General features: G+C 34.8%; 1 protein-coding gene across 1 annotated transcript in view; it reads left to right on the top strand.

Annotated features, from left to right (window-relative positions):
* CDH12 (cadherin 12) overlaps positions 1-18,778 on the top strand; it is a 564,219-nt gene that overhangs the window by 336,282 nt on the left and 209,159 nt on the right. Inside the window, exon 3 of the mRNA XM_011356438.2 lies at positions 6,701-7,113. Coding sequence (XP_011354740.1) covers positions 6,883-7,113 — 231 coding nt within the window. The 5' untranslated portion in view covers positions 6,701-6,882. The remainder of the gene's footprint in view (positions 1-6,700; positions 7,114-18,778) is intronic.

Genomic DNA, 18,778 nt, shown 5'->3' with positions numbered 1-18,778 from the left:
CTTATTGGAGGTACCAGTATCATTTCAGTGTGGAGATTAATGTGTGTGTGTGTGTGTGTGTCTGTGTGTGTGTGTGTGTGTGTCTGTGTGTGTGTGTGTGTGTGTCTGTGTGTGTGTCTGTGCATGCGCACACGCGTGTGGAGTAAGGAGTAGGATCTAGACAAATTAAGATCACAGAGTAATCATCAACTTTAGGTATCTTTGTTTCACTCCTAAGTGGCAACAGAAATGGTTAACCATCTCTACTTTTCAGTGTCAGATTTATAAAATGGAAAAGTTGGAGTTAAGGTTTTGCTATACCAGAGAGATGGCATATGTCTTTTTTGGTATGAGTTTACTAGGATCAAGTGAGTTTCGGTAGGAATGTCTGTTCATACCCAAGGCATTCCAAGAACTGCTTTCATTTCAGAACAAAGGTTAAAATTTTTACATAACAATGTCTCTGTTAAACTTTCAAATATATTTTTTAGTGCTCAAATTCTTAAATTATCAAATTGGCCTGCCATCTTTAAATGATTACTGACGATAATGTATTTATACAAGGTGAAGCAGAATGTTTAAAATGTAAAGTTAAATCACTTCTAAAAGTTTTTAAAGTAAAAGGTTACATGAGGTCAAGTATAAAGTTTATTACTGACGTTTTAATAATTTGAGGATTATATAAATTATTTTGCCTTTTTTATGTAATATAGAAAAGAAATCCTCCTTCTATATTATTTCAAAATGAAATAACATTTTTTTGTTTTTCACAAGATAGGAGGTATAAATATTTTTTTTTATTTTTAAACTTTGCTCTTGAAAAATTACTTCATAAACCAGAGGCACAGTCACTATGAAAGAGTTATCTAATATGCAGGCAGCCTTAGAATATTATTCATAAGAGAAGATCATTTGTAATAATTGATGCATCTATTAGACCAATAAAACACCTTTTAACAAAGATAGACCTTGCAGTGTAATTTATATGAAATAGGCTCTATCAAGAGCTATTCTTAATAGCAAACACACCCCAAATTAAATAAATAACTACAGAAACCACAGCCTTTGGGTATCTCTCAGCTTTGGAGATCCACAACAGGAAAGCTGTCAGTGCCAATTTCATATTGAAGTATCCCTTTGTTTTGATATGTGACCATTAAAAAAAAATTCCCCTTCTGCTAAAAGGAATGTTTGGCCCCAGAGAGTTATCATCAGGTTTGGTACATCTTTGGAAAGCCACTTTGGCTCTACAAAAGTTGATGAATAACAGACAAATATGAATTTTTAAACACTATGCTCCACATCCAGTATATGGAATAAAACACAACTCTGGTAAAGTTCTGTGTAACAAATATGTCTTCTTTAAGGTTCACATGTTTCCATTGGGCGCTGACATCTCAGGGTAAGTGTAATAGTACCATTGGTGCTGGGGCAGGTGTACCCAGGTTGATGGCTTGGTGTAGTTTTCCCTGTTAAGTTAGGCTGTGTTTCATATCTGGGGGAGTTATTTTCCTTCCACTTAAGAACCGGAGTCCTTCAATCTCCTTGCATTTCTTTCGTTGTGATGTAACACTTTAAAAGCTCCCTGGCTGAGCACTGTGGCCAGAGGCTGGGATCTGCTGGAAGCAGCCTCGTGCACTGGAATTAATATCTGCTCATGTGTTCATTAAAGGAATGCAGCCTTGCAGAGCCTTGCAACGGATGTTATCATCACACTGCAATAACATGAGTTACAAAATGCACATGTACACATGTTCTAATGAGTGATGAGATTAAAAATATTTTATTTTATCATGTATATAGATAGCTCTACAGACATAGCAACATTGTTAATTGTGTCCCCACAATTCATATGCTACTTAAGGGACAGTTACTTAACATGAAACCATAATGTGACTTCATTAAAAATTATTCCTCAGATCTGTCTTGTTCCAAAGCCCATTTTTTAAATTCATTTATTGTATTATGAGTTGTTTTAAGCATACCAAGGCTTCGAGGCTGGAAGTGGCCTCCATCTTTGAAGTTGTCAAGTAGATTCTAATAGGCTGCCTTTTCATCTGACTGACCCCATCAAGGCATCCCCAGTTCAAGCTAACTGGAGGAAGCCTGCAGTTAGAAACCACTTACCTTCCTCTTTATATAGTACCTTCTCAGGGTCACCTGGCCAGTCTAGCACCTTGCTGGGTGGATTACCTGGGCTGTTGCACAGATTCTTAATTTTTAGCATTCTGGCCCTGTCGATTATGGCTTTTTTTTTTTTTTTCAGTCTCTGCTTAGAATTATGTGTGTCTTTTTAAATTCTGGTGGGTGAATATAGGGAGTCCTGACTCTCCCAACTTCAAAGGAACTATATTGATCTGATAGCTTTGATCCCTTAATTGTACAGGAAATCTAAGTGAGTTTAAGAAAATTAAGCTGCCCAATATTAAAAAACCTACTTAGCTTTGGAAAAAGAATTTAGAACTCAGGTCTTTAGGCTTGTATTCCTTGTCTTCCCAGGATTTGAAACCCTGGATGCTTTCTTCTATTTATAGTTCATCAATACAGGGGCAGCATAGTACAGCATTCTAGAGGGCGGGCTGTGGAGTCACACTTCCCAGGTGCAAATCTGCCTTCTATGTATTTATTTGTGGATCATGTTCAAGTCTTTTAATGTCTCTGTTCCTCAGTTTTCTCTGTAAAATGGGCATAATAATAGCACCTCCTTCACAGAGCAGTTGTATAGGTACAGAATATATAACACTATGTGGAACAGAGTAAGTTTTCAATAAAAGTTAGCTATTATTGTTCAATGGCTAAATATGCACTAGGTACCTACCATACTCCAGGTAAAAGAAGTCCTCAAATAACATTGTTTCATTCAAAACACTTTTGTAATAACATGAGATGCCTTAGGAACTTAACGCTTGTTTATATTAATCAGCCTATGGTTAAATTAGTTTTTGTGTACATCATGGTTTTGATGCAATTCCAAGAACATATTGACAAAGTTAAGTGAGGACTTACTATAATATTGTAGACACCAGGAACAGAATAGCTAACAAAAGAGGCATAAATTGCTACCATCATAGCCCTTCTTCACTCCACTCAGAAAAACAGTAATAAGTAATTATATAAATACATCTATAATATAAATTATTAGTATTATTATTACGAGTAATATTTATTCAATAAAAGGTTGAAATTGAGGGAGGGGGAAATGGCAGAGGCTCTAGAGTGTAGAGATAGGCCCTGTTAAATTCATGATTATCATAATAAAATCCTGGATTTTAATATCTACTCTCTTAGCAACTTCGAAATATACAAAATAATATTGTTAACTATAGTCACCATGTCGTATATTAGTTCCTCAGTGTGTAGTGAGAAGGCTGTACATTTTTAATTACAGATGTTTCTACTACAATGTGATACGTGAGTTCCTAAAACCCTTTGCATTCTGCAGAATTTATATTAAAATAGAACCATTCTTGGGGAAAAAAAAAAAGTAAGATTCTGTGCAGATCCCCCAAAACTATGCAGCTACTGCTTAGCAATCATAATCTTAATGAAAATATTAGCAAGAATAAACTACAAATAAATATTACTAAATAAAAGATTTACTAGTAAATAAAAGATTCTATTTTAAGGAAAATGGTGAAAGTAATTTGGTGGCAAGGATAAGTAAGGACCAACCTACTTAGATAAAAAGAAAGAGAGAAATGCACAAAGACACGGAGAATACAGCACACTAAGATCACATGTGTGTCCAAAGAGAGCCGAAGGGAAGAACTGAATGTGGACGTCAGGGAAACTGGAATTTTGTGTCCCATTCTGTGCTCTTCCGTGGTCCCCGTTAACTTGAGCCTTAGTACAATATTTTGTGTGTAGCTGCTGCTTTTGGTGATATAAATGTTTAATGTACTGGGGAATCCGCTTAAGGAAAACATACTTTCTGTGTTACATTCATATTCTTCTCTACTTACCAATCATTTAGGAGTTAACCCCCTCACATTACAGACACAGATTGTAATATAACAGATGGAGAATGACATGAGTAGATTAGAATTTCTAAGAATATCTCAAGTAGGGAATCAACACTGAGATTTTAGACACTTGACTCCAAAGAGGAAAGGGTAGCTGGAGTCAGACTCGTGACAGTGATGATGACATATCCAGATGTCCAAAACATCAAAAATTTCTACTATCGAATAAGAAGACACTTGTTTAGAGAAATAACCTTAGGTGTCAATGCTCTCTAAAAATCTTAGTTTTGATACCTCACATCCTCACAATAGTGGAGGAGAAAAATTTCAGGGATGAGGAAGGCAGAAATACAACCTAATTCATTCCATATACTAGGCTAGGGGTGGGACATCAGAGTTTCTGCCATTCATCTTTTCTACTGTGTCAGAATACGATGGAGTGAGGATTGACCTAAGTATGGGAAGAAACGTGGAAGACACCGAAAGCTCAAGAAATTAAAACATGTTGGATGTCCATGTTAGCAATTTAAACTTGAAAACAGATGAGGGAAATATGCATACCATGTTTATAGAGGCTTATTGAAAACAGTTGCAAATATTCTCTGACTTCTTAAATACATTGTCACACAGACATGATACCATTTATGTTTAATATTTGATTTTGTATGTTAAGAATACATTACTTAAGTAGAAATCACAGTTTGTGATTTAATCTAATATTTAAACTAGTGCTGTCCAATACAAAATAATGCAAGCCACAAATGTGAGGTACATATATAATTATAATTTTCTAGTAAATGCATTAAAAGTAAAAATAAATGGATAAAATTAATTTAATAGTTTATTTATATTTAATGTAATAGATCCAAAATATTATCATGCCAACAAATAATAAACATAGAAATGAATGAGATATTTTAAATTCTCATTTTTTTATATTAAGTCTTTGAAACTTGGTACACAATTTAAAAGTAGAACACATCTTAATCTCAAATTGTCAATTTCAACTAGATAGTCCCATATGGCTAGTGGTTATCAATTTGGACAATAAGTCTATTAACTTTTTATGAACATTAATTTTCCAGAATGAAAAGATGCAATGAAATATATACTACTTATGTTTTTGTCAATATCCAAAAAAGTCACATCTCTTCAGACTATATAAAAAAATACCCTATTTTATTTCTGCTTTTGGAAGTGCAATTATAGAATACTTTTTTAGAGTACAACTTTTGGACACTCCCCATCTTACATCTTATCTCAACCAAGATGAATTGCTTCCACATTAAATGTTGAATTTGCATATTTGTGAAGAGCATGTTATACTTTTTATTATATGTAACTGAATAAGCATTGAACTGATTACAGCTGACAGGTGGACAAAATGCCATGTTTTATAGACGTTGAATTAAGCATGTATTGATTTTGACTTAAGTTCTCTTGTTTTGGAAGCATTACGTATAATTTCTGGCCTCCAACATTGTTGGCCCTTGGAAACCTCATAAGCTGTGAGCACTGTGTCCCTAGTGCCAAATATATAAAACCACCCTGGCTCTGACCACATTTTTTCCCCAGCTCTGCTTACAAAATACGGGATCGCTGGTATTACTTTAGCTCTCAGTGTAATTGTTACCTAGGACAAGATTTTACTAACTTTAGTTTTGCTGACTTAAGTTTTGCCATCAGGAATTCTGTCTGCTTATTTTCACAGCATTGGTAAATTTGCCCTCACTTATTTATTTGACTCAACTTATTTTCTTTTTCTGATTTAAGAGAGGCAAGGATTGTCTTATTTTCTTATCTACTATATAAGATATTTTCTTATCTACTGTATAACAAATGACATAGTACATTGTAGACACTCCATAAACCTTAGATAAATGAATGAAAAAAAGTGTTCGTTTTAAAGAGAAGTTCAAAGCTCATTTTACTTAAATGACAAGTAGAGTTTGTCCATCTGGTATGAATCCAAGTTTGCTCTGAGCTAGACACCATCTATGAAATGATTTCGCATATCCCGGGTTTCTAGCAAACCAAGTCTAGAGGAACATTTTGTTGTTGTTTTTTAATTTAAAGGTTATAAAGGCTTATAGAACCATCTAACAGTTTATGTCATTTACATTTTATTAAAATTATTTACTTTTACATTTACTAATGTATTTTTTTTATTCTTTGTATTCTCTACCAGGGAATTTTTTGCTTTTTAAAAATTGTTTTATTTTTTTTTCTTAGTCTCTAAATCTGTGATTCTCAATCTTAGCCTGTTTTGTTCCTCCCAGGGGGTATTCGACAATGCAGATACTATTGGTTATCACACTGGGTGTGGAGGAGGATGCTACCTTGTTAAGTAGAGGAAAGGAGGTGCTGCTCAAAATCATAAAATGAGCAGCAGAGAGCTCCCCGGCAGCAAAGAATTATCCAACCCAAAATGTCACAGGGTCTATGAAACCTCACTCTTCATTCACTTTAAAACCAGTGATCCTGTTTTTTTCCCCCTTAAAATGATTATTAAATTTTAAAAAATGATCGCTTCAGTTTATGATACACTTTTTACTTTATTTTAACTAATAATTTTTCAAGTCTGTAAAAAGCTTAGTTTATCCATGTTAAGAAGTTGAATCGCAACGAACATTTATCAATATAATTCTTTAAAAGGCTTTCCTCTCTCTTTCTTTAAATGTTGCCAGGTATAACGAGAGGTTTGATGACTATCATGTAATTCTATCAATTTAATGTATCTTTGTTAATCTGTTTCATAGGTCCCTTTAGATGGAATATAATACTGCAGAAGCTTTTTCATCAAAAGGATTAATGCCTGCATTATCATTTCTGCAATAAAAGCGAATAAGTGGTAGAGGCCACAGACACCTCAAACCTGGATTCCACAATTCTATATTAAGTGCTGGAGTTTTATTACTCTGCTGCAGGAAAGCCTTTGCCAATGCTTACAAGGAACTGTTTATCCCTGCTTCTCTGGGTCCTTTTTGATGGAGGTCTCCTAACACCACTTCAATCACAGCCACAACAGACTTTAGCCACAGGACCAAGAGAAAATGTTATCCGCCTGCCAGGGCAGCGATCTCATTTCCAACGAGTTAAACGTGGCTGGGTATGGAATCAGTTTTTTGTGCTGGAGGAATACATGGGCTCCGAACCTCAGTACGTGGGAAAGGTAATGGCCTGTTTCTTTTGACAACCCCTTGGTGGCAAGGGGGATTATGCATTGTGTATTGTGTGTGGATGTTTTGCACAGGAGTGGAACAAACCAGTGACTAGAACACTGGCAGTGAAGTTCAAGAGACCTGGTTTCTCATCCTGATTCAGTGATTCGGGTAAGCTTTGGAATATCATTAATCCCTCTTTATTTCAATTCTCCCTGGTTATTTTAAGAAATTAATATACATTTTTCTTTTATTTTTGACATTGTTTGCTAAAGATATAAAATTAAAATATATAAATATCATTAAAAGTGTTATTGTAAGTATTATTACTAACAGATACTCTGAAATTGTTGACCAATGAGAGACATTTAAAAGCTCACCAGGTATAAATATACTAAACTACTGTTGGCATCCTTGAATGACCAGGATGTCTTCCTTCCCTTCTCCCTTAAAGACGTGATACATCATTAGGATTGTGGTTATGAAGTGTTTGATTTGGCTTGCTTATGCTTTATAAATAATTTCTTTTTTATATGCTTTGCAAGCTATTTATGAAGCAATTTATGGCCAAAGTAAAAAATGTTAGAACCCAATTATGTACACATTGATCTTCAACACAGCACATAAGTTCTGATCATTTTACAAGTTTATAGAAATTTGTTTATTTATTTTTTACAAAATGTTGGCAACCTCTGTTTCAGCACATCGATACTTTACTGCTATTTTCCTTACATAAAATTTTTGCCTTATCTAGAATAGATAGAACTTATCAATGCCACTGGAAAAATATGTTTTTCCAGGAAAATAACTATTTTATTTTCATTTTGTTAATTCTGTCTTTTAATTTTCTAAAATATTTTGTCATGGCTTTAATAATAATAATGATAATGATAATAATAAAACAGATATGCTTGGAGAGAGTTTAAAGTAATCCAAAGAAAGAAAGGGAAACCATAGTAAGAGAGATATTAAGAAGCCGATATAGAAAATTATATCTCTTGACAGAACTTTCTGGAAGCCTACACTAGTGAGAAACATGATGAGTCTTAGGATTTTGATGTTAGGTTGAAAGAAGCAAACCCATTCAAGATCTTAATTTTTGGCACTAAATTTTCAGAATTTCCTTTTTAAAAATATATTTAAAACATATTAAACAAACAGTATAGAAGGTCCTCCAACAGAACCTTTACTGACAATGAACACATAGCCAGGGTTACCCTAAGGCATTTGAGCTCCTAGGTGAATAGTTCCTGTGGGGAAATATTCCTATCTATGAATAAGATTTGTGTTACACCAAATTAGCCTTGAGTACCATCTGGCAGTCCAGTTTCTAGTAATCTTGTAAAAACTCCACAGTGCCATTAAGCAGGAGCAATGTCCTTGACAGGATCGCTACCTACTAGGAATTGGGACCTATCATATAGCCCTTAGACAAATCCTTAAGTGCCAGTACTGGATCTCCACAACGAATCTGGTGAAGTCCAGAACTGAGCAGAAAGTTATTTCTCCCCTGGACACTGAGGGGAGAAATGGACACTAAGGCCCAGATAGTTTCAGTCCAGCCCAGGGGACCCCACGTGGTGGCATTGCTGTCCACAAATAGCCTTGGGCACTAGAAGGGTCTTAGAAAATCTTGAGAAAAGCAGTCCAAACCACGGAAAACCCTAATTTGCTTTAAGTCACTTCTACTTGTATGATTTCTCCATAGATCTCAGGATACACTTTTGTGGTAAGATAAGTTCATGTTGTGCTGGCACAGTTGTTTCTGGTGAGTTAATTTAGTATAAGGATTGAGTTTTGAAGTCCAAGACAAATGAAGAGACAGCACAGTCTGAAACTGGCTCATGGATGTCAGTTATCTCAACCCAGCTTGTGATGGAAGCTAGACATTGCATGGAGGAGTCTGACAAATGTCTGATGACAAGGTAGGCTTTGGTTTTGATTGAAGTAGATCTTTAGTTTTCAGCTATTTGAATTTGAGGTGAGAAAGTTGGCATTTTATTAAAAAAATAATGAAACCGAATTCTATTTTTTCCTAAATAGAGTGCATTTCACCTACCACTGGACAGAAGTGAAAAGGATCTAGGAGTTGCTTATGCAAGTTTTGTTTGATAGTCTGGAATTCTACCTTTGTAATTGCTACAATAGTATGGCATTCAAGTCATTTTAAAGATGAATTGATATTTATAAATAGATTAAAAAGTACTTCTAAAATTTGACCTATTATTAAAACAGAAAAAACATTATTTTCACAGGCCCATGGTTCTCCATTTATAATGTGTAATAAAAATCCATGGTTCTCAGGCAATGTAAGCTTCTAATTCAAATGATACAAGAGTTGCCAAAATTTCCTTTCCCCATGGAAACTAATTAAAGTTTAATTAACCATCTTGATGATTCTAGATGTGGGAATATTAATATAACATTGGGACCAATTCGAACCATTATGTATGTTTGTAAACATATATATACATATTTATGCTCTTGCTCTCTTTAGAAAGGCTTTGAGACAGTTCCTAGAAAAGTAAACTATTATAAATAATATAGATTCAACACTAAGGAAAGAGGCAGGTGGAAAATGCCAAGTACAATGGTCATCTGAACTATAATTGCGCTTAGATTTAACTTTGTTTCTTTGCAACAAAAGCGTCTATGGAAAACTATAATTGTATACTTCCTATTATTCGAAACTCCCCTTATTGAGAAGAAAAATCAATTTCCCTAGCTTCAAATATAAAAGAATTTATTTATGAAGAAATTTATGGGAGAGGGAGGGATCTGAATGGCTTAGTGAATATAAGCCTCGACAATTGTTATATTTAGAAGGAAGAGATGCTAATGTTTACATTCTTTCAAGAAAGACCAAACTGCGGTATTGCTTATATTACTCTAGTTTACACACAAAGAAAGCACACGTGTGTCAGAGATAAGGCCAATGTTTTCCTCCAAGAGATATTTTGAGTTTAATATACTACCCGAATAAATGTAACATGCTATATTGCAAAGTAACACAGAAATTAATTTGATTGGCAAAAATTTTTAATTCAGACATTATCAATTTTTCAAACTCCCCACCAATAAAACCTGTATTTTTAATATCATACTCTCTCTCTCACACACACATACACACATGCACAGTAAGTTAGCTGCTTACACCAACATATATAACTGCATGCATATGTCTGTGAAGTACTCAGTTACATCATAACTTCAAAGCTATATATCAAGAAAATGCTCATTTTATCTTCAAATAAAAATTAGGAAATTGAGTTGTCATTTCAGATGATCTCTGTTATCAACAATTCTTAAATTTATATTGTTTTAAATGGCAAAAAAAATAAACTGAAAGAAATATAAACATACAACTTGAAAAAGTATTAAGCCTCGTGGGGATAAATTTAAGTATAAAGGTCCCAGCATAGGGAGGCTAATAGGTCGGCTTTACTGAGTGCTTCCTTGGCACTGTTTCTATTGCTTTACAAATGGTGTGATCTTCACAACAGCGCTATTGTGCATGTCAGAAAACTGACATGCAGAAAAGTTAAGTAACTTCCTCATGTCCCAACACCTAAATGCTGAAACTAGGCTTTTAAGACAGGTAGTTTAGCTCCGTTGCACTAGAAAATATCATGGTTTATTATCTTACAAAGGATCTTAAAAAGCTAATAATAATATCAGTACTGTGTCAAACATATGATCGTGGAGCCCTGATTACGGACAATGGAAACAAAAGAAGGTCTAGAAAATGGAGGAATTCAAGAAAGGCTTAAATGAGGAAGCACCTGAAAGGCATCTTGAAGGTTGACTTTATTCTTTCACAAGAAACAGTCTGAGGAAACGTTTTCTTAAGCACTGAAGCTTGAAAGTTCGAGGTGAGCCTGTATAATGGTATTTCAATAGAGTCAGACAGTGCGAAGCCACCTGTTCCGAATAAATAAACACAGAACATGTGGAGAGGTTCCATTATATCAAGATCAGTAGGAGTTGTTCTTACTTATTTGTTTATTTATTTACAATCGAGGTATAATTGACACATAATATCATATTAGTTTCAGGTATATGACATAATGATTCAATGTTTGTATACATTGTGAAATGATCACCATAATATCTAGTTCACATCTGTTCCCATACATATACTCTTCTTTCTTGTGATGAGAACTTTTAAGATTTATTCTCTTAGCAACTTTCTAATATACAATGCAGTATTATTAACTATAGTCTCAATGCTGTATGCTACTGTATTATTTGTTCTTAATGGTGTCAGGATCTACAAAAGTGTTTTCATTTAGGATTCATTTGGCCAGATTTTCAGTTCTAGAATGATCACTTAGAGACCATTTAAAAGACTCAAAGGAAACAGAGAAACCAGAATGGAAATAGGAAACATACATAGAAGATTACAGTAGGCTTGTCTAGGAATTAATGAAAGAAAAGAGATATTAGAGTTGAAGATGTAAAAAGTAGATAATAAAAGGTTTCAAGATCTATTGGTCATGGGAATATAAAGGATAAGACAAAGAAATTACTACATAATTGCATATAGAGGATAAAAGAAAGGGAGAAGTTTAAAAAAAGAAGCTGACACAGATTGCTGACTTTTATTTTTCTAGTATCTTATAAAGGTTTGTTTCTAAAGTAAGAAATAAAATGATCACCATTAGATAATCTATATCCACAGTTACTTAGAAGTACCCAGGTGCAGTGTCTCACAGGTATTTGGATATATTAATGTAAGGTTTGCAAAAGAGTCCAATGGTAGAGACATAGGAGTAATCAGTATACGGATGAGAGTAAAAATCATATAAGTGGACAACACAGTCTAGGAAAAATTATAAAAGATATGAGAATCCCGATTTTTAACTGCAAAGCAGATGAAGAAGAATTAGATAGTGTCATGGATAATAAGTCAAAAGGGAAGTTTTAAGAATAAAAAATGACAATGTCGAACTCCACAGGTCAAATTAAATAATGACTGAGAAGGCTGTACTGGTTTAGGCAGTTGGTGGGCCAGAGGTGACCTTCATCAAAATGATTTTATTGGTTTTCTCTAGAGCTTAAAGAAAGGAGAAAGTGATAGATACGATGAGTAGATTTCAAAAGTATAGATAAAAGAGATTGATCTATGATATGCCTGGTTTGATGTGATAAATAACTTATTAGTTAGTGTTCTCCAGAGAAACAACAACAATAGAGTGTGTGTGTGTGTGTGTGTGTGCGCGCGCGTGTGTGCGTGTGTATAGAAAGAGAGAGAGAGAGAAAGACAGACAGATTGAGAGAAGGAGAGAGAATGTGTTATTTTAAGGAACTGGCTCATGTGATTGTGTAGGTGTAAGTCCGAAATCCACAGGGTAGGCCAGCAGGCTGCAGACTCAAGGAGGCGTTGCGGATATACTTAGTATAGCTATTCCAGTTACAGACTATATACATATAATATACACATATGTGTGTATTGTATATGTACATAGATATATACATACACACAATTATAGGGTATATCTATTTCTTTATTTCAATTATGTACTCCGGAACAGGGGAAATAATTACAGAATGGCTTTGGGGACCTATTGGACCCACTGTGATATAGACCTGAACTTGAACTCCATCGACCTCCTTAGGCCCCTACTTGGACTGGTGATCCAGTGATTTTTGAATCTTCTAGACTTAGTGCCAGTTCAGAGCCAGTGTCTAGTAGTTCCCTAGAGGTCCGATTATTCCTCTTTTCCCCGTGCATAGTTACCCTGGTGAAAGGTCCCCTTGGGGAAAGCTGAAAAAAAGGTGAACGGTATAAATTTTTTTGTGATTTATGGTGTAATAGAGTCCTTCGTCAGGAGAGCCAAGACTTCCTTTCATTCCAGGGTTTCTGGGTCTGAAACTGGCTTGTGTCTGGTAATAGATTGAGGGGCTATGACTCCTTTTATAATTCAAGTTAGATTTTTGGTCACTCGACTACAACTTTTCTGTTGATACAGATCATGTGAGAATTTCATAGGCTTCCTATCTATTTCCCTTCTGAGGACAATGCCAGTGCCATAGGTCTCTGTGTGTCAGACAATTCAGATTGCTGCCTTGTCTCTGCTGTCCTTTCTGGTATGTACATCCACCTTGTCTTTGACCACTGCATGCTGCCACTCGATCCCTGTCACCCCAGGATCCAATTAGTCCTATTGCATCTAGGTTTCCCAATTCAGCTCTCACTGTAAGCTCTGTCCTACAGACAGGAGCCGTCACAGAGCTCTTCAAGAATGCGGAAGCTCCTCTCTCAAATTTCCTTTTTATAGTCATAGTGAAAAATGTGTTCTCTGGAACTTTCTGGAGTGAGTGAGTAGGTCTTTTTTTTTTTTATTGTTTATTGGGGTAACATTGGTTGATACAATTATATAATTTTCAGGTATACATTAGAATTTGACATCTGTATATTCTATTGTGTGTTTACCACTCAAAGTCTAGTTCCCTTCAGCTACCATATATTTGATCCCCTTTACCCACTTCACCCTCCCTCTAAACCCTATATTTGGTCCCCTTATCCCGTTTACCTCTCCCCTCCTCCTCCACCCCCTACCCTCAGGTAACCACTAGTCTATAGTCCATATTCATGAGTCTCTGTCCTATTTATTTGTTGCTTTTAGGTTTATATCCCACATATGGGTGAGTAGGTCTTAAATGGAAAATGGTTTAGTGTTCCCATCTTCCTAAGCCTTTAAATCCCTTCCTCTACAGGAATCCAAGGCAAGCCTACATTTAAAATTCATTAACTGTGGACATTTTGCTCCTTGTTTCAGCCAAACAATTAGAGCATTTTCTGACTCCAAACTATAACATTAAATGCAACATTTAGTGAAACGTTGGGTGTAGGATATTTTCTTAGTTGACTCATATCAGGAAATTCAACCTGTTTCAACTTTATGTTTCTTCCACCTTTATTTCCCACTGTTAATATCTATTCTCACATGTATTTTCTGGAGTTTTGTCTCTATAAATTAGAAAAAAGCAAGTAGTTATTTTGGTGTGTAACACATTTCCTCATGGGTCATACTTTATACTTCACCGTTAGGGGCCTCCTGAGGCTCGAGTCAGGTTACAGACCTAGAACCAAAAGAGAATGGTGAGGGCAGGTCTTGACAAATTAGCAGCTTCTTGCAGGACAGTTGACTCCATGAATTTTCTCAAGCGTTCAGTGTTAATCTCAGATGGGGGTGGAGAGCAAAGAAGACTCATTAGAATTTAAGGGCTCGATGTCCCCAGCTTCATTAGGGTCTTCCTACACATCTGCAGTCTAACTTTCAGGATCCCATTCCTTCACAAGCAATGCACTTATTTTAAAAGTAGACACACTGAGTGGCTAGGAATTCAGTTTGCATGGGATGAGATGCTATGCTTGTTTTTCAACAATCTTAGTTCTATGGTAAAAGGAGAACAAGGTCTCTTTCAAGACAGACAGAAGCTGTCAGGTCACTCATGTGGCACTTGAACTGGGAATTCAAATCTCTGAGCATATTTGTTTTTTTTTCTGCACTTTCTTCAGTGCTATACTCTAAAGTTTGTGTCTCCCCAAATTCACATGCTGAAATTCTAATGCCTAAAGTGAGAATATTAGGAAACAGGACCTTGGAGAGGTTCTTAGGTCATGAGAATGGGACCCTCATAAATGAAACTACTGCCCATATAAAAAGGCCCACAGAGCTTCCTGGCTCCGCCTGCCATGTGAGGACACAGTGAGAAGTCTGCCACCCAGAAGGGGGCCATTCCCAGGCCATTCTGATGCCCCGGTCATAGACTTCAGTGTCCAGAACAATGAAAAGCAAACTTTGTTGTTTATAAGGTGCCTACTCTATTACATTTTGTTATAGCAGCTCAAACAGACTTAGACATCTGGCAATGCTAAGAACAACTAGCCGATATCATTATAATCATGAAGTTGTCAAAAATGTATCACGTACATAATCACCCAGATTCTTGCCTCTTGTAAGTATTTGTTTAGGAGTATCCAGTGGTGATATTTTGTATATCTCTATTGCCACATCATACCATGGACTACCCCTGTTGTCTTTACTAAGAGAAACAGAGACATTAGTAAGTTTAATTGTAATTAAATTAGAGAATTATTTCCAGAAACCACAGAACCAATTAAGAAAACTCATCCATAAGATTTTGTTCCCCTAGAACCACTCCTCTTACCAAAATTTGTATTAGCCAGAATCCTCCACAAAATCAAAATAAATAGGAAATGTTTATATATGTTTTATATTGATATTTCTTTATTTATTTAAAATATATTTGTCTCATGCGATTGTGGAGGTGAAAGTTCAAAATCTGCAGTGTAGTCTGAGAGCCTGGAGATCCAGAAAGAGTTGTAGTTTGAGCTGAAAAGTCTTCTGCTGGAAGAATTAAGTCTTTGTTTATTTATGAGAGGTAGAGGTCAGTCTTTGTCTTATTATGGCCTTCAACTGATTGGATGAGGCCCACCCACATTATGGAGGGTAATCTGTTTTATTTAGAGTCTACTGATTTAAATTTTAATCTCATTCAAAAAACCTTCATAGAAACATCCAGAATAAAGTTTAAGCAGATAGCTGGGCAACTTGGCCCAGCTAGGTTAACACATAAAATTAACCTTAACAGAAATAATAAACACAAATAGATGCTGATAAAGATGGCATGGCTGACTTGTCAGTTAGAAGAAAGCAGTACTGGTTGACTTAAAACTCAAGGGAATTTACTTTTAAAAGATTTTCAAGTGGTAGAATTAATCAACAGTGTTTGATTTTCTTCACCAGCAAGAAGCTTTAGGGAAGGAGAAAAAGGAACAGATGATTGTATCAATTTATTATTGCAGACATATGGGGCCAACATGATGGAAGAGAAAGCAGGATACTAAAAACAGAGAGATCCAAGAGAAACCAGGGTGGGACTGCAAACACTAACATTCCAAAGAGATCTACCGATAAAAACATGGACTTTTATATATACGAAAGCCAAGGCAGTGGCAATAGAATTTCTTTTACTACTTTTTCTTTTTCTTTTCTTGTATTATATGTAAAATTTGGGTTTGGATTAGTGAAAAGAATAGAAAAGAAAAAAAATAAACATATGTATAGTATGATAGCTTATTAAAATAGCTATAATTGAATTGCAAAGATAATGTCTATCTAGAATTTCTTCTAAATTAACTCAATATTAGGGTGATATTTTGACTCATATATAAACCCTTTGCACCTGATAAAATGTAAATTATGTCATAAAGTTATACTAATACATTTAAAAGTTGTTTTCGTAGCTCAAGTTTCTATCTACTTATCTGTCATCTATCTATCCATCTATCTATCATCATCATCATCTATCTAACTATCTATCAATCATCTATTGGGTCTGTGAGTCATGTAGCTTTCAGAGAATCCCATAATGTACTTTTTGTGGTTTAGTTTACTCCTAAAGTGTGAGCTTTCAATATCAGAGTAATTGTAATCATTTGAGATTCAGGGCTCATTATATCAACTCTGTCTTAATAAAAGATTTAAAGCCTTATGCATTCTTTCAACTACTGCCTCACTTACATATCTGAGAACCTATGCAGTATATTCTAGTGCCCTAAATCAAGGTTTTGTTTCTAATCCATTTTGCTGCCAAATAGACTGACCTTGCTGCCCAGCAAAGCATCTTCAGCTACCTGCTCTCTTGTAGCAAAACACCAGAAGGAACCATTAGGTAAGACTAATATTTTATTTCACACCTTGGTTCTTAAACATATCCTTCAGTTTTATAATTTCTATCAATATATGAGGCTATCTTTGAAATAATCATCTTTGAGTATGATTAGATAGCAATATGTTTGAAAGGATAATTGACCAAAATGGAAATAGACCAACTAAATAACAATGTACTAAAAACAATGTACTAACGTTCTCGTCAAATAGTCAATGCCTACTGTATGCCAGTTATCTCTCTTCTTCAATTTGATTTTTTGTCCTAGCATGCTAATTATTTTATAATAGCCACATCATAAAGGTTTAATGTATTTAATTGAATTGGCAGAAACTTAAATGATATTTAAGTATCTTTAAGTAAATACATGAAACACTAAAACCAACATTTCAAAAATAATATGGATAGCATTAAGATTTGAGCACTTTAAATTTTTTTTTATTCTCCTTCTTCTTTTCCTTTCTTCCTCTCCGTGTTCCTTTTCTTATTTTTTTCACCCTACATATAATTATATTTCAATCCTTTTTTTCTAGACATTTTTCTGTATTATTTATAGGAGTTGTTTGATTATAGTAACTTAAAATCTGGGATAAAGAATGAGGAGGCTTTGATTCTAATTTCAAGTGTCATAATAATGATCCACATGAAAGTTTTAAATACATGTGTGTCAATTCATATGGTTAATAATATAGCATGATATTGCATACCCAGATTGCATTTTCACCAGAAATATCTCAAGTGCATTTGTCACAGTACAGTTCATTGTGTGTGTGTGTGTGTGTGTGTGTGTGTGCGCGCGCGTGTGTGCGCGCGCGCGCATGTGTTACTGAATGTTTTTCTGTAAAATATTAGCTCTATTCCTTGGAAAACAGGGCTCTCTGTGGGCTAAAATTGATGAACATCTATTGCTTGCAATTATAGCAGGTGATAAGAGATGGAAACTAATGGAATTATTAGAGAATTACCCTGGGAAACACTACCTGTATAAAAATAGGGAGTATAGAGTGACCTGAATATTAAAGATTTCGAATTTAATGTTCTTATCTTCTAACAACATTGAGTTTATGAATATCTACATGGTTATACTTCACAAACATACACTTGAAATATGAGTGGGTTCTTTTGGTACACTTTAAGCATAGTACATATATGTGAAAACACTTCCTTGGCTGAAAAAAAGCAAAACCACTGTTATGGAAGGTACCATCAATATACATTTCATTGTTCATGAGGCACAGTGTGGTTTATTGTTACTGACATTTAATCAATACAACTAATATGTGAAATTAATATTATGAAAGCATATATTTTGTACTTCTGGAATTTCCCATAAAGATTACTTGCAGGAGATTTCCTATATAGCACATATCAGTGTAACCATTTTAGAGTAGACTTTTAATGTATACTTATACTCATTATTAAAGAATGCTGTTGCTTTTGGTGTTGTTTTATGTCAACTACCATAAACTGTTAGTCTTCAACAGTTCTATGCATATTGGAAGAAGACATGAGATACCTGGGTCAGAGAAAAGGGATGTTAATGCTCAGCACATTAAAATTCCTCCTTTGCTTCATAACTGTCTACAAATTAGAACAGTGAACTCCTTAAGCCTATAGCTGCACTCATGTAGTGTCAAAGAACATGGAAACTAGCAATAGTTACATTTCAATCAAGTGATTGGAGAAACATTTTATTTAAACAATCAGAGCTTCTTAACCCATTTAAAGCCTAGCTTTAAAACTACAGTTGAAAATAAAAGTGAGACCAAAGATAACATAGGGTAGGTATAATCTTCCTTTATCTTTTCCTTCCTTTCCTCCTCTTTTACCTCCTTCCCTCTCTTCTACCTTCCTCTTCCTTTCTTCCTTCCTTCCTTTCCTTCTCTCATTTCTTTTTTATCTTTTTTTTTTTTATTAGAAAAGGTCTTAAGAGAACAAAAGAAATGGAAATTTAAGAAAGAAAGAAATAGAGGC

This window comes from Pteropus vampyrus, unplaced genomic scaffold (genome assembly GCF_000151845.1).
Source record: "Pteropus vampyrus isolate Shadow unplaced genomic scaffold, Pvam_2.0 Scaffold27, whole genome shotgun sequence".
Classification (NCBI taxonomy): Eukaryota; Metazoa; Chordata; class Mammalia; order Chiroptera; family Pteropodidae; genus Pteropus; species Pteropus vampyrus.
This window is presented reverse-complemented; position numbering and strand designations above follow the sequence as displayed.